We start from the raw sequence: 13,019 nt of genomic DNA on the forward strand, positions 1-13,019 counted from the left end.
ATACCTGTGCCATACTCAAATGGGAATAATTACATTCATCTCAATGCTAAATACTGAGAATACTGGTAAGAAAAAGCAAAAAACATAGGTCAAAACATACCATCTACTATTCATTAAACTTTTCCTAAAGGATACAGAAAATATTCTAATACTAAATAATCATGGTTTTCATTACTAATTTATAAGTTTCCTTAATTAAAACTTCTTAGAAAATATGAAGATTTCAGTTTTAGTCATTGTAACTTAATCTTGTTTACATGGGTATTTAAAATATTTTGAATATTTTTATTGATTTCAGAGGAAAGGAGAGGGAGAGAAACATCAATGAGAGAATCATTGATCAGCTGCCTCCTCCACAACCCCTACTGGGGACCGAGCCTGCAACCTGGGGCATGTGCCCACACCAGGAATCTAACCGTAACTTCCTGGTTCATAGGTTGACACTCAACCACTGAGCCATGCCAGCAGGGCTTTTAAAATATTTTTTAAATCTTTGGGAAAGAAAATGACTTGAGGGCCTCAGAGAAATCCTCACTAATAAAGGATTTATCATTCTATAGATCAGCTACAGAAAATAATAAGATAACCAGGAAGAAAAAGTTGAAACTTCATAAATTTTATATGAGTGATTTAGTTTCTGAATACAATCTCTCCAAAAATTTATATTGCCTATATTACTACATATATCATGTGTATATAGTATATGTATATATAAACTGCACAAAGTGGTAGATACAAAAAGCTATATATGCTGCACTTTGACTTAAGGGTTTTTTAAGAGTCATTCTGTAATTGATTTTTAAATAATTCTGTATCTTATTTATGTCTTGCACACTGATATTTAACCTAACCCCCAGGTAAGATGTGACTCCACCAGGTAATACAGGCTTATCATAGCACTCCTTCTACCCCCAACTATTCTGTATCAGTTAAGTTGATAAATCTAAAGATTCACATATATATAATACCAAATTTACTCAACAAATATTTATTCAGAACCTAATACAAGCCAAGCACAGGAGTTGACACTGGATATACACTGCACTCATGAAACTTACAAAGTATTGGGGGGAGGGAATGTTAGAGACAGCAAACAAATAAACAAAGTTGTAAATATGCTTGTGATAAGCACTATGGAAGAAAGTTATAGGATGGAATGATGAAACAGATCCTGTTTATTTACTAGTAAACCCAGCCCTGCAAAGAGCAAAAGGGAAGAGAATCTCTTTAGAAACAGAAAGGAGGCCAGTGTGACTGCAGCACAGCGGGAAAACTGCACAAACTGCAGACAAAGGCAGAAGTGGCTTTGGGGGCCTTGGTAAGGATGCTAGATTTTATTCTCAATGCAAGAGAAAGTCAGTGAATGATATTAAAAGGTGGTGGAGAGGAATGACACAAACAGATTGATGTCATTTACTTTGTGGAAAAAATAGTTGTAATAGGGCAAGAATAGAAGCTAAGGCGAACAAAATGTTAGGGTGGGCCAGAAAGTGGAAAGGCAGTAGAAATGTCTGTCTTTATGTTTAGCATTAGTCAGAAATTACATCTGACAGCAGAATTGATAACATTTGCTCATAAGCTGAGGGGGATGGCATAAGCAACTAGATACAAGGTGGTGCCATAAACTAAGATGACAAAGACAGAGCAAGAAAACAAGTTTTGGGGTGGTGCCTTGAGTGGGGAATCGAGAATGGTTTTGGACATGATACCTTTGAGATGCCTCTGAGATAGTCAAGAGGAGATCCTGAGTAGGCCGCTAGATTTAAGGGAATTTTGGGCATAATGATGAAGTTCTTTAAACTGACCTGGATACTCATAAAATATAAATTAATGGGCCACACTCCAGATCTTCTACATCAGAGTGGACATGCACAAGTGCACATTTTTAACATGTTCAAGTGATTCGGATGTCAACTGGATGGAGTCTTGAGAATCACTTAGGTAGAGAGATTTAGTGTTATAGCTCATCACCTAGGTGTATACCTCTTTACAGAAGAGGTATACGTTGAGGTAAACAGTATGTTGAGCAGTATGTTAAGATCATGGTTTGAGTTACTATCTCATCTCCTGCAGTCATAGAACATTATAGAGGAAACAGTTTTAACAAGCCATTCTTCAAATGACCGTTACTGAAGGCCACTCTGAAGGTGAATAATTTTTCTACTTTATAAATATTTTCTTTAAAAATGCCCATGCAATATCTCACAAATGAATAAATTAGGTTCAGTAAGGTGGAAAGGCTTGTCCAAAGGACACATTCAATTACGGAGCCAAGACATACAAATCCAGACAACACCAATTCTAGTCTGCTTCCCAGAACACAAAAATGCCACAAAGCTCACATCCATAAAGCTCACCATCTGTGACATGTCAGGTACAAAAATAATCTTGATGACAAGATAAATGGGGTGAATGTCTTAAGAGAAACAGAAAGGACAATGAAAGGTGAAAAAATGACTCCTTGACTTGCACAACTATTCTAACTGCTGAACTATAAATTCTACCTTTAATGTATCCACAAAAGCTACAAGTGTTTGAATCCTGTATAACAAGTCCTAAGACCTTATTATGCTAAGTGAGATAAGTTAAACAGAGAAATAGAAAGTACTGTATAATATCACTTATATGTGGAACCTAAAATAGTCAAACCCATTTTTTTAAAAAGGGTACAAGTTTGCAACCAGTAGTAAAGAAACCAGAGAACTACTGCACATATAATGAATGTATACAATATTATGTAATGTGATAAATATCACTACAACAGCAATCATATTACAATATATAAATGTAACAAAGCAATAAGCTATATACCTTAAATGCACACATTATGTCAAATTTATTCAATAAAAAATTTTTTTAACTAAAAACAAAGTCAGAAAAGCAATGACTACATTTACCAAAACAGATGTTTTTTAAAAAACCATCCTAAGATTCTTCCTACTCTTCACAGACTTTGTATCTTTAAAAAAAGAAAGAAAGAAAAGAAAAGGCTGCCAGTACATGGCTTTAAAAGTTCTGTGTATATCAACTCCCAGCTCATGATCTGCTTAAGGCCACAAAACAAGTCACTGATGGCTAAAAATCAGTCATCTTCTTCGGTAAAATGAGGACACAGGGTTTGGGATAAAAAACATAAGTTAGCATCATCTGTATTATTATTGGAAGAGCAAAGAATAATTTATACTGTGAGATTTTAACATGAAATGTTGGATTTTGCTTCAAGTGTATACTTCAAACTATCTACCTCAATACTGAAGTACTAGTATGTTTCCTAAAATGTTTACAAATCCTCCTTGCTAACTGCCCATAGACGAAGATCATCCCCCAACTATAAGTTCCGGGTCACAACAGTTTAATGCTTGTAACTGTTCATTATTCCTTGAAGGCAAAGCTGTGTCTTGTTCATTTCTAATCATTTATTTAGTATTTGAGTGCTTACCCTGTGCTTGGCACTGATATTGGTCTTGAAGTAGTGAACTTTCAGATTTGTTTGGGTTGGTGCAGCGGTTCTCAACCTGTGGGTCGCGACCCCTTTGGTGGTCGAACGACCCTTTCACAGGGGTCGCCTAAGACCATCCTGCATATCAGATATTTACATTACGATTCATAACAGTAGCAACATTACAGTTATGAAGTAGCAACGAAAATAGTTTTACGGTTGGGTCACAACATGAGGAACTGTATTTAACCCTTTGCACTCCGCTGTCCCCTCTCAGGGGACATCGGAATTCTAGCATATCACTCGGATGTCCCCTCTCAGGGGACATTGCAGTTTATTAGTGATTACGGGGAATTGAGTTATTTCAACGCAACTTTTTGAGACATGCATGTTTCCCTGAAGTTTTATCTTGAAATGGCACAAGAAATTAAATCAAAATATCGTAAAATTACTAAGATATATACAAGAAATGTCAGCGGGTTTTGTGTCAGATTAAACAATAAACTACATATTCCCGATGTGGGACAAAGAAAACGGGACTGCATTGTGTGTTCTAACAGGAAAACACCTGGTGGCAGGCGTCAAACCACTTATTACTGTCAAACATGCACTAATCAGCCTGCAATGCATATTGGGGAGTGTTACAAAACTTATACTGTACAAAATTATAAACAATAAAATACTGTTTTTTTTGCAAATATACATTCCTCGATGTCACCCAATTCATATAAGTCCAATATCATTATAATACGTTACTTGGTTCCAAAATTATACTAAATAATACGAGGGTCTGTAAATGCACGTTTCCGCCGCAAAGTAGCGTCGAGTAGCTGGTAGCCAATGTCCAGAATGGTTCGGAGTGCAAAGGGTTAAAGGGCCAGAAGGTTGAGAACCACTGGATAAGGCCTTTAACTGACTGGCAAAGGGAAAGTACTGCCTATTGCTGAATTCAGTACAATCAGCTGCTCCAAATGACATGTTTTTAAGTTGTATTTTCACTGAAAGTTGTAAGCGCATTTTTTAACATATCAGTCTCTGCCCTCTTGAAGCTTATATTCTAATGAGATAAGCAAGACATTAAATAAATGTATATCAATTAGTGATAAATGCTATAAAATAAAGGAGGATAAGGGGATTAGGAAATATTGTAGGAGCTGGGAAGTTGGTATTTTAATAGGTTATCAAGGGAAAGCCTCACATACAACTGAAAGCTGAAATATGTGGAGCTAATCACACAGATTATCTGGAGGAAAGGAGTCATCCCGACAGAGGGGGAAGAGCAAGGGCAAAGCCCATGAGGAGGTACACAGTTGTGTGGAAAAAATTGTAAGAAGGCAAATGTATGTGTTGGGGGGTGGGGGGATGACAGACACATGCAAGGGCAGGCTCTGAGAGCAGAAGAGTGCCCTGATCTGATCTATGTCTTAAAGAATCACTCGGACTTCTGCACGGAGAACAGAAAACACAGAATGGAAGCAGTGAGCCTGATGAGAACCCTGCAAAGATCCAGAGGAGACATAATGGTGGCTTGAACCAAGGGAGTGATGATGATGATGAGCTGGATTCTAGTTAGGTTTTGAAGACAGAATCCACAAGATTTGTTGATGAACTGGATGTGAAGAGAGAAAAAGAATCAAAGAGAACTTTTAAAAGATTTGAAAAGAGCAGAACTGCCATTAACTGAGACAAAAAAGTCAGAGAAGCAGTTTCATTTTCCTAGGAAAAACCTAGCAAATGGCCCAGTACATAGTAGAAATGAAAATATTATTTGTGAATTTACCTGAATAAACTCCTCAAATGAAGCATTAAACTCAATGTATTGCTTTCTATTTGTTCTAAATTTTCTTTAGTAATGTTAGCCATTAAGCACAATTCATGGACTAACATGGAAATCTTAGACGGAGCCACAGCAACTCATCCTTACATCTCAAGGACCAGTCTGTTTTAAATTTATAATCCTCCTGAATCTAACAGAAATCTGCTATGAAAGAGAGCTCTGTGCCAGCCCGAGGATTCCTGCACCCAAAGTAATTAACCTGTTCGTTAATGATGTCATATTCCTGGAAGGAACAGAAGTACAACTAGAACTCCCTAGGCCAGAATTAATTGAAAATTCTAATGCTCCGAGAAACATTTTCAGAATTGGGCAAGACTGTACAAGTTCCCTAAAAAAATAAGCCATCAGTCATCAGCATTTTTCAAATGGTAATTTTCCCTCAAGCAATAAGTCCCTTCAAAACAATTTCAATGAAAAATTAAAATCTGTTTGAGAAAGAGAAACTTAGCACTTTTTCCCCCAAGCAAGCATTTTCCCGGCCAATTAGTAAAAATGAGCCTCACTAAGGGATAAGTTGAGTGTCCTCACCTTTAGCAGTTCTTAGAGTCCTATTCCCAGATTTTCTAATCCAGCATCCTTACTCTAGCTCCATGAAGAAGCACAAAGTTAGCAGAAATATATTCAAAGCAATTTTCCTAAAATAAAAAGTGACTGTCTTTTCCTCCCTTCCCGTTATTAAAAAAAAAATGTTTAATCCAAGCTTAAGTACCATCCCTCTTCCGCATTATTTTTCCCAAAGCCCCACCCTAACCTAAAGTGCTAAAAAAAATGCTCTTACAACTTTCAGTGAAAATATAGCTGAAAAACCTTGATCATTCGGAGAAGCCGATGGTACTGAATTCAGCAACAGGCAGTACTTTCCCTGTGCCAATCTGTAAAAGGCCTTGAACCAACCCAAACAGACCCGCTGAAATGCCAGCCAGATTCCCGCATCTCCCCCGCTCCCTCCCCCCAAAGCTGGCCCGGAGACACCACAATCAGGGGCCACGAGGCTGAACTGAAAAGAACCAGTGGTGAGCAAAAAAACAACAACAATGATTTTTAGAGGCAGGAAGGTTAACAATCAGGTTTTCAACCACCACGGATTAGCGAATGAGAGCCCGGCCGGCCCGCACATACATTCCTAACAGAGCGGCGCTAGCCTTCCCCGCTCCGGAGGCTCCGCACGCGGCGCAGAGACGCGGTGGAGCGCGGGTGCTCCCCGGAGAGGAGGGCGCACCGCCGCGGGGGGAGGGAGGGCCAGGGGCGCCCGCGGAGCGCAGCGCAGCGCAAATCAGCGCGCGTGCCAAGGAGGAATGCGGCGTCCCCGGGGAGCAGGACGCTCAGCGCCTCGCACACAACACTCAGGCAGGGCTGTGCCCGCCCCGGGCAGAAAGGCCGGGAGGCTACGGGCGCGGGGCCCCCCAAAGAAGGGGCCTAGGAAGCCGCCAGTACCCAGGGCACCGCTCGGGCGCACGGGGGCGACGGGGGGCTGCCGCTGTTTCGTTTCTGCTGTCATCCCTGAAGTAGGGGAAACCCTAGGGCGAGGGGGAGGGGAGCGCGACAGCGAGCGGGGCCGCGGCTCCCAGGGGCGGGCGGAGGGTGGGGTGCGCGCCCCAGGCCGGGGGAGAGGGCGCAACCACGGCCCGGGGCCAGGGAGGCGCGACAGCCCGCGGGGCTCGGAGCCCCGGCGCCCGCCCCCCGCCCCCACACTCACCATGTAGAGGGTGAAGGGCAGGCCGAGCAGAAAGAGCCACAGGTAGAGGTGCAGCGCGTTCACGAAGGTGGCCTGGTGAGGGTCGTAGTACCAGCCCCCGCTGAGCGCGGCCCACACCCCCTGCCGGAGGATCTGCAGCGTCTGCGACCCCATCCCCGCCCGCCGCCGCCCCGGCCCCAGCGCTGCGCGGCCGCCGGAGCCCGCACGCCGTCTACCCGCCTCCGGAGCGCCGGGAGAGCGGGCCGGCGTCTCGGCGCTCGCTAGGGCTGCGGCAGGAGGAGGAGGCAGCGACCGAGGAGGAGGAGACCGGGGAGGAGGCGGCGAGCGGCGGGGCGGAGGAGCGCGGAGAAGAGGAGGGGACCGGCCTCCAGGGCGCCGCCGCCATCTTGTCTCCTAACACCCGGAGCCGGAGCCGGGCGCTCACCGCCCCCGCCCGCCTGCGCCGCTGCCGCCGCCGCCGCGACCCCCGCCGCCCGCCTGCCCTGGGCCGGACAGAGAGGGAGGCCGGGCGCCCGGGAGGGACGGGCAGCAAGCCGCGCCCCCTCCGGCTCCTCCTCTCCTCGCCCTCCGCCCTCCAGCCGGCTCCGCGCGAGCGCGCGCTGCGCCTGGGAGCCGCGGGCGCCTCCTGCCGGCGCCCGGGAGAAGCGCGCGCACGCGGCCCGCGGGCGGGGGCGGGGCCGCTGGCACCAGGTGCAGGGCTCCCGGAGACCCCGTGGCTCTCCCGGCAGGGACCCTGGCAAGTTCATGGATCAGCCCCTGAACCTGATCTTTCGCTCTCCGACACCTTGTCTTCAGAACCTTGTCAGCCGCCTGGCTGACGTTTTGTGATATTTCTTAAAGCCCTAGGAACCATGAGCCTAAGATCTGAGATACTCACTGTAGGCCTAGCAGCGGTTCTCAACCTGTGGGCCGCGACCCCTTTGGCGGTCGAATGACCCTTTCACAGGGGTCGCCTAAGCCCATCCTGCATATCAGATATTTACATTACGATTCATAACAGTAGCAACATTACAGTTATGAAGTAGCAACGAAAATAATTTTATGGTTGGGTCACAACATGAGGAACTGTATTGAAAGGGCCAGAAGGTTGAGAACCACTAAAGGAATTAGGTACAGTGGATGGCACTTGAACAATCACAGACGCACCCAATCTGAGCAAGAACTGCGTTGGCCCTTGGAGTGAGCTGAGAGCCCTAAGGGTGAGAAAAACAGCCACATCCAGGATTGGGAGGACTTACCACTCCCAAAGACAAATTAATAGAAATAACAAGAGATGTGAAAGTCGGGGGTGGACAGATATATTATTGTGTGCAGTGATTTCACTTTTTAACGTGCTGTAACTTGTAACCATTTTTATTAAAGGGGCAATCTAAACAGGGAGGAAACATTAACTGTGACTGCACCCCAAGTCACAATAGGGTCTGTGCTTCTCTTTTTACAGCTGTAAAGACGGAATCATTCTTAGCTCTGTGTAATGTTTAAAAGGCATGTCTGATCTCACTGAATGAAATTGTTTTAGAGTTTGAAGTTTGAGCTTATGATAGCAATAAAAGTACTATTTTATACTCCGGGATTAAAGTTGCTATAATTAATGAGAAAAGCAAGAGAGCCAAAAGAAGCTGGTGATGTTTTAAGAAGAGTATTGAAAGACCATTGCAATACCTCCCAGTGCCATTCCACTTTACAGTTTAAACATTTTCACACCCATTTTAGTTGATCTTCACAACACTCGAGTGAGGACAGCAGGCTACCCAAATTGACCTTCACAAGTAGCATAGAGACTACCCTAATTTTATGGATGAGAAAACCGAAGCTCAAAGAAACTAATATTCACCACATTCTCTAAGTAATAAGTTGCTGAGAAGACCTCTACCACCACACCAGCAGTCATCCTAACAGCATGGACTGAACTTTGGAAGTCTGTTTCTCAGCCCTCTCTACCTTATCCATTCAGATAAGAGTTCGAACTGATGAATAACCCTCAGCTGCTTCTGGTTACCTGTGGCCAGTTTAAACGTATGACCAGTTGTTTTCAAAGTGTAGTCCCAGGACCAGCTGTGTCAACATCATCTGAGAACTTGTTAGAAATGCAAATTCTCAGGCACTACTCCGGTCTTGGGACCCTGCAATTTATTTTAACAAGCCCTCCGGAAAATTCTAGCGTACCTTAAAGGTTGAAACTACCTCTATAGAACACCATCCCCAGCCTTGACTTGTTTCCTTATAACCACAGAGCCATCAAGTCCCAATAAGATACCTCGAAATGGAGAGAGGTGAACTAACACTGGCCAAAATATACTTTTAAATATATTAGTGTGTATTAAAGCAAAATTAAGGTAAAATAATACAAGTTTACAATAAAATCAGCTGCCTTGAGGCTTGGTCGTGGACAGAAGGTATTGTCAAGTGTTCACTTGTTTCTTCCAAAGGAGACAGGAAAGCTCGCTGAGCAGATTTTGGAACTGGTCCCAAGCTTTCCAACACAAAGAAAGATGTAAACAAGGATAAAATTCCAGTGGCACATCAGTTTCCACGCCAGTAAACATCTGCTGTAGCTTAATATGGGAGGATTAACTGTAACAGGAGTGAGGTGGCCTGGGAGAAGTAGATACATCCACAGAATTGGAGGCAGACCCCGCTGGTGGGATGAGCTTGCAGGCGGAAGACAGTATCTAAAGGGTATAGAACGGGCAGCAGCCAGGAAGGCAGCCAGCATCAGGCTGGTTCAACAGAGAAGAGTGTTGTAAGCCAATGGGCAGCTGGAACACAACCTTGGGAAACCCAGGAGCAGACAAAAATTGGGAAATCATGGCAGGCATTAAGAAAATGTGTTGCTTATAGCAAGGCCCCAGTCTCGGTGCTGGATCCCAGGTCTTGATTTCTCTCCCTATGAGGAATTGATGAAAACAAATAGAATTCAGGTCCTTGAGATGATGTATCGGACAAATTTGGGGGGGCGGGGAGGGAAGGACTTGGGCGATAAAACAAGTATCCAAAGGCCAGACCTGGTAGACAGAGTGAGACTTAGAAACAAAGCAGGAGCTTACTACATAGAACTGAGATGGAATTTCTCACTGATCATTGTTGCCTCATGTTGGTTGAGGTTCCAGAGTGTTAATATAGGCCTCTAATTCCCTCCGGTATGGCTGGAACTGATCCAAGAACTTCGAGATGGGAGTCACATGGCAGCAGCCACTGATTAAAAAGGGGTCAGCAAGATGGGCAGGCACAGAAGGTCAAAAAAGCAGTGAGAGACTACATCTTTCAGCTCTGGACTGGTGAATGCATTTTAGAAAAATGCTAATTAACCAGCTTAGGGAGTTAGCAATTGAAAGAATTCAATGAAATAGATGACCTTTTGGAAAAACTGACTCAGTAGTTGGGGGTGGGAGTAGGAGGAGAGAGAATCCTACAGTGCTTTTCATCTGTGGCTTTCAGAATGTTTACGAATGCTGCCACTACAAGCTTCCTATCTTATAAACAGGAAGCCAAGGCACAGAGGGATTAAATGTTTTGCCCAAAGTAACATCCTCTATCGTACCCATAAATTATAAGAACAGGGCAAAAATTAAGGAATCTAATTTGCTAAGTGTTAGCCCTCTTAGCCATGCATAAAAGCCATTAATAATGTTACACTAGCATGTCGAAGTTAGCAGCCATGACATACTACCAAACCACCACCTGACCTTTGTTCATCTTTCAGAGCTAATTCTATTAAAATTATACTCCCTGACTAGCTTATAAGCCCCTTGAGGACTGGGAATGCTCTGACAGCAGATCCTCTCTCCTACCAAAAGGGACAAAGTCGAGTGTGTAAAACCATTCAATAACTCCCATGCAAGCCCACCTTGGAGCAGAGGTGTACAAGCTGCCGCTCTGGTCAGTTCATGTGGCAGAAATGAGCTACTTTAGACATCATAGACCACGTGTCCTGCCAACAACCTAAACGCAGCAGGTTGCCATGTCTCCCTCACCCCATCCCAGACAAGTCCTTCTTATTTATTGCTCTCAGTGAAACCTCATATATCCTCCCCCATTGTCTGGTTTCCTACCGTCCTTTTCCTGTTCAGTCCTTCCTTTACGTTGCCAGAGCAACCATCCTCCTGGATGCCCTTATCAACTCACAGCAAATAGCCTCCTGTTGCCTCCAAGCTCTCAGCACAACCTTGCTACATTCCACCAATAAATTAATCTCTCTATGCCACTTTTCCCTGCCCCTCCATTTCCCAGAAGGTTTCAAGTCTCCTCTGTTGCCAACGGTACTAAAAGCATACTCCTGAGCCAGGTATTCACAGTCCCCACAACCTACCAGCAAATCACTGTTTTCTCTAGCTTAGCTCACTCTGCTCCTCACTACGAGCCCCTTTTTACTGGCGAATATCAGCATACCCATTTATCCATTTTTTAAAGTAGCCTAGAGCAGTGGTTGGCAAACTGTGGCTCTTGAGCCACATGTGGCTCTTTGGCCCCTTGAGTGTGGCTCTTCCACAAAATACCACGTGCAGGCGCGCACATACAGTGCGATTGAAACTTTGTGGCCCATGCACAGAAGTCGGTATTTTGTGGAAGAGCCACACTCAAGGGGCCAAAGAGCCGCATGTGGCTCGCGAGCCACAGTTTGCCGACCACTGGCCTAGAGCATTCATATGTTCCATTTATTTAGTACTTCAATGTGTACCCCTTTATGTCCCCCAACTAAACTACATTTTTGAGGGCCAATTAGCCTGGCAGACAATGCCTAGGAGAAAGCTGGTCCGATTAATTGACAGTCAATGCAAGTTGAAAAAAATAAAGCAATACAGGAAGCAATGGCTTTTTAATTAAAGATCTTAATCTATGTTAGCTTTCATTTGGTAACTCCTCAACATTCTAAAGCATTTCACCAGCTTAGAAGGTCAATTCAAGAAAAATGTGGAATAAATGTGAAGATATTTGGAAGAGAAGGGAAAGGCCCTAAAACTCTTCCCTGACTCTCTTTTTAGTCATTTGCTATATGCCACTTCAGGCCACATCAGGAAAATTAATGTCAAAGGGGGGAGGGGACTTTCCAAATCTTACATAACATAACTACAAAATACCAATATCTGGATACGGAGCTAAATAAGGAAAACAGAAGCAGCTCATCCTTCTTGGAAATTTCAACTTAATCTACTCTGTGGGTGCTTTCTTTTTTTATATAAATATTTTTATTGATTTCAGAGAAGAATGGAGAGGGAGAGATAGAAACATCAATGATGAGAGAGAATCATGGATTGGCTGCCTCCTGCACACCCCCCACTAAGGAATGAGCCCACAACCCGGGTATGTGCCCTTGACTGAAATCAAACCAGGGACCCTTCAGTCTGCAGGCCGATGCTCCATCCACTGAGCCAAACCAGCGAGGGCTCTGTGTGTGGGTTTTTAAATGTCGATTCCATATGATGAGTACTTTACTAGTAGAACCTGTTTTAACCGACACTAATTCAGTCATTCTCACTATGGTTTTGTGTCACCTTCTGTTACATCTCAATTCACTTTTCTTAAACTCACACACAACACTTTGTGGGGAGGGCAATAAGGGGAAACAGGAACTATATAGGATATTGCAAAAATCCCCAAATTGGGGGAATCCCTGAAATTAGAAACAATACCGCACACTCATTATTTCCCATCTTTTGACCTAAAAGGATTCTTCTATGACAATTAGATAACTGATGTGCTTAGCCAGACTGTATTAAAGAGCTTGTTTACCTCTCTGTTTCAGTCAGGGAAGGTAGCCTAATCCCAGCAGGACCTATTAGGCGGTAGCTGGGTGTTTCTCAGAAGAACTCACCTGGTTAGTAGTTAACAGTGTCATTTGGAGGACCGGCCTGAAGTTATGCAGAGATGAGGCAGTTGTCACCTCTGGAGGCTGGATGTCTGGCTCCTCCAGCAAGGAGCATCAAGAACATCCTTGGGGAAAAGGAGTGTTTGGTACGGAAAGACCATGGTGCGTGGAATCAAATAAACCCACGTTTCCATCGACAGTCTGTGACTTTCTCAATTAGTTTAGTCCCAAGTCAAGAAAC

General features: G+C 44.0%; 1 protein-coding gene across 1 annotated transcript in view; it reads right to left on the reverse strand.

Annotated features, from left to right (window-relative positions):
* The window catches only part of PCNX1 (pecanex 1), a 161,880-nt gene extending 154,755 nt beyond the window's left edge, over positions 1 to 7,125 (reverse strand). Inside the window, 1 exon segment of the mRNA XM_070417286.1 lies at positions 6,973 to 7,125. Within this exon segment, the coding sequence (XP_070273387.1) occupies positions 6,973 to 7,125 (153 nt within the window).
* Between the last annotated feature and the right edge of the window lie 5,894 nt (positions 7,126 to 13,019).

The sequence above is a fragment of the Myotis yumanensis genome, unplaced genomic scaffold, assembly GCF_028538775.1.
Source record: "Myotis yumanensis isolate MYYU_CA2020_CCGP unplaced genomic scaffold, mMyoYum1.0.hap1 SCAF_1, whole genome shotgun sequence".
Lineage (NCBI taxonomy): Eukaryota > Metazoa > Chordata > Mammalia > Chiroptera > Vespertilionidae > Myotis > Myotis yumanensis.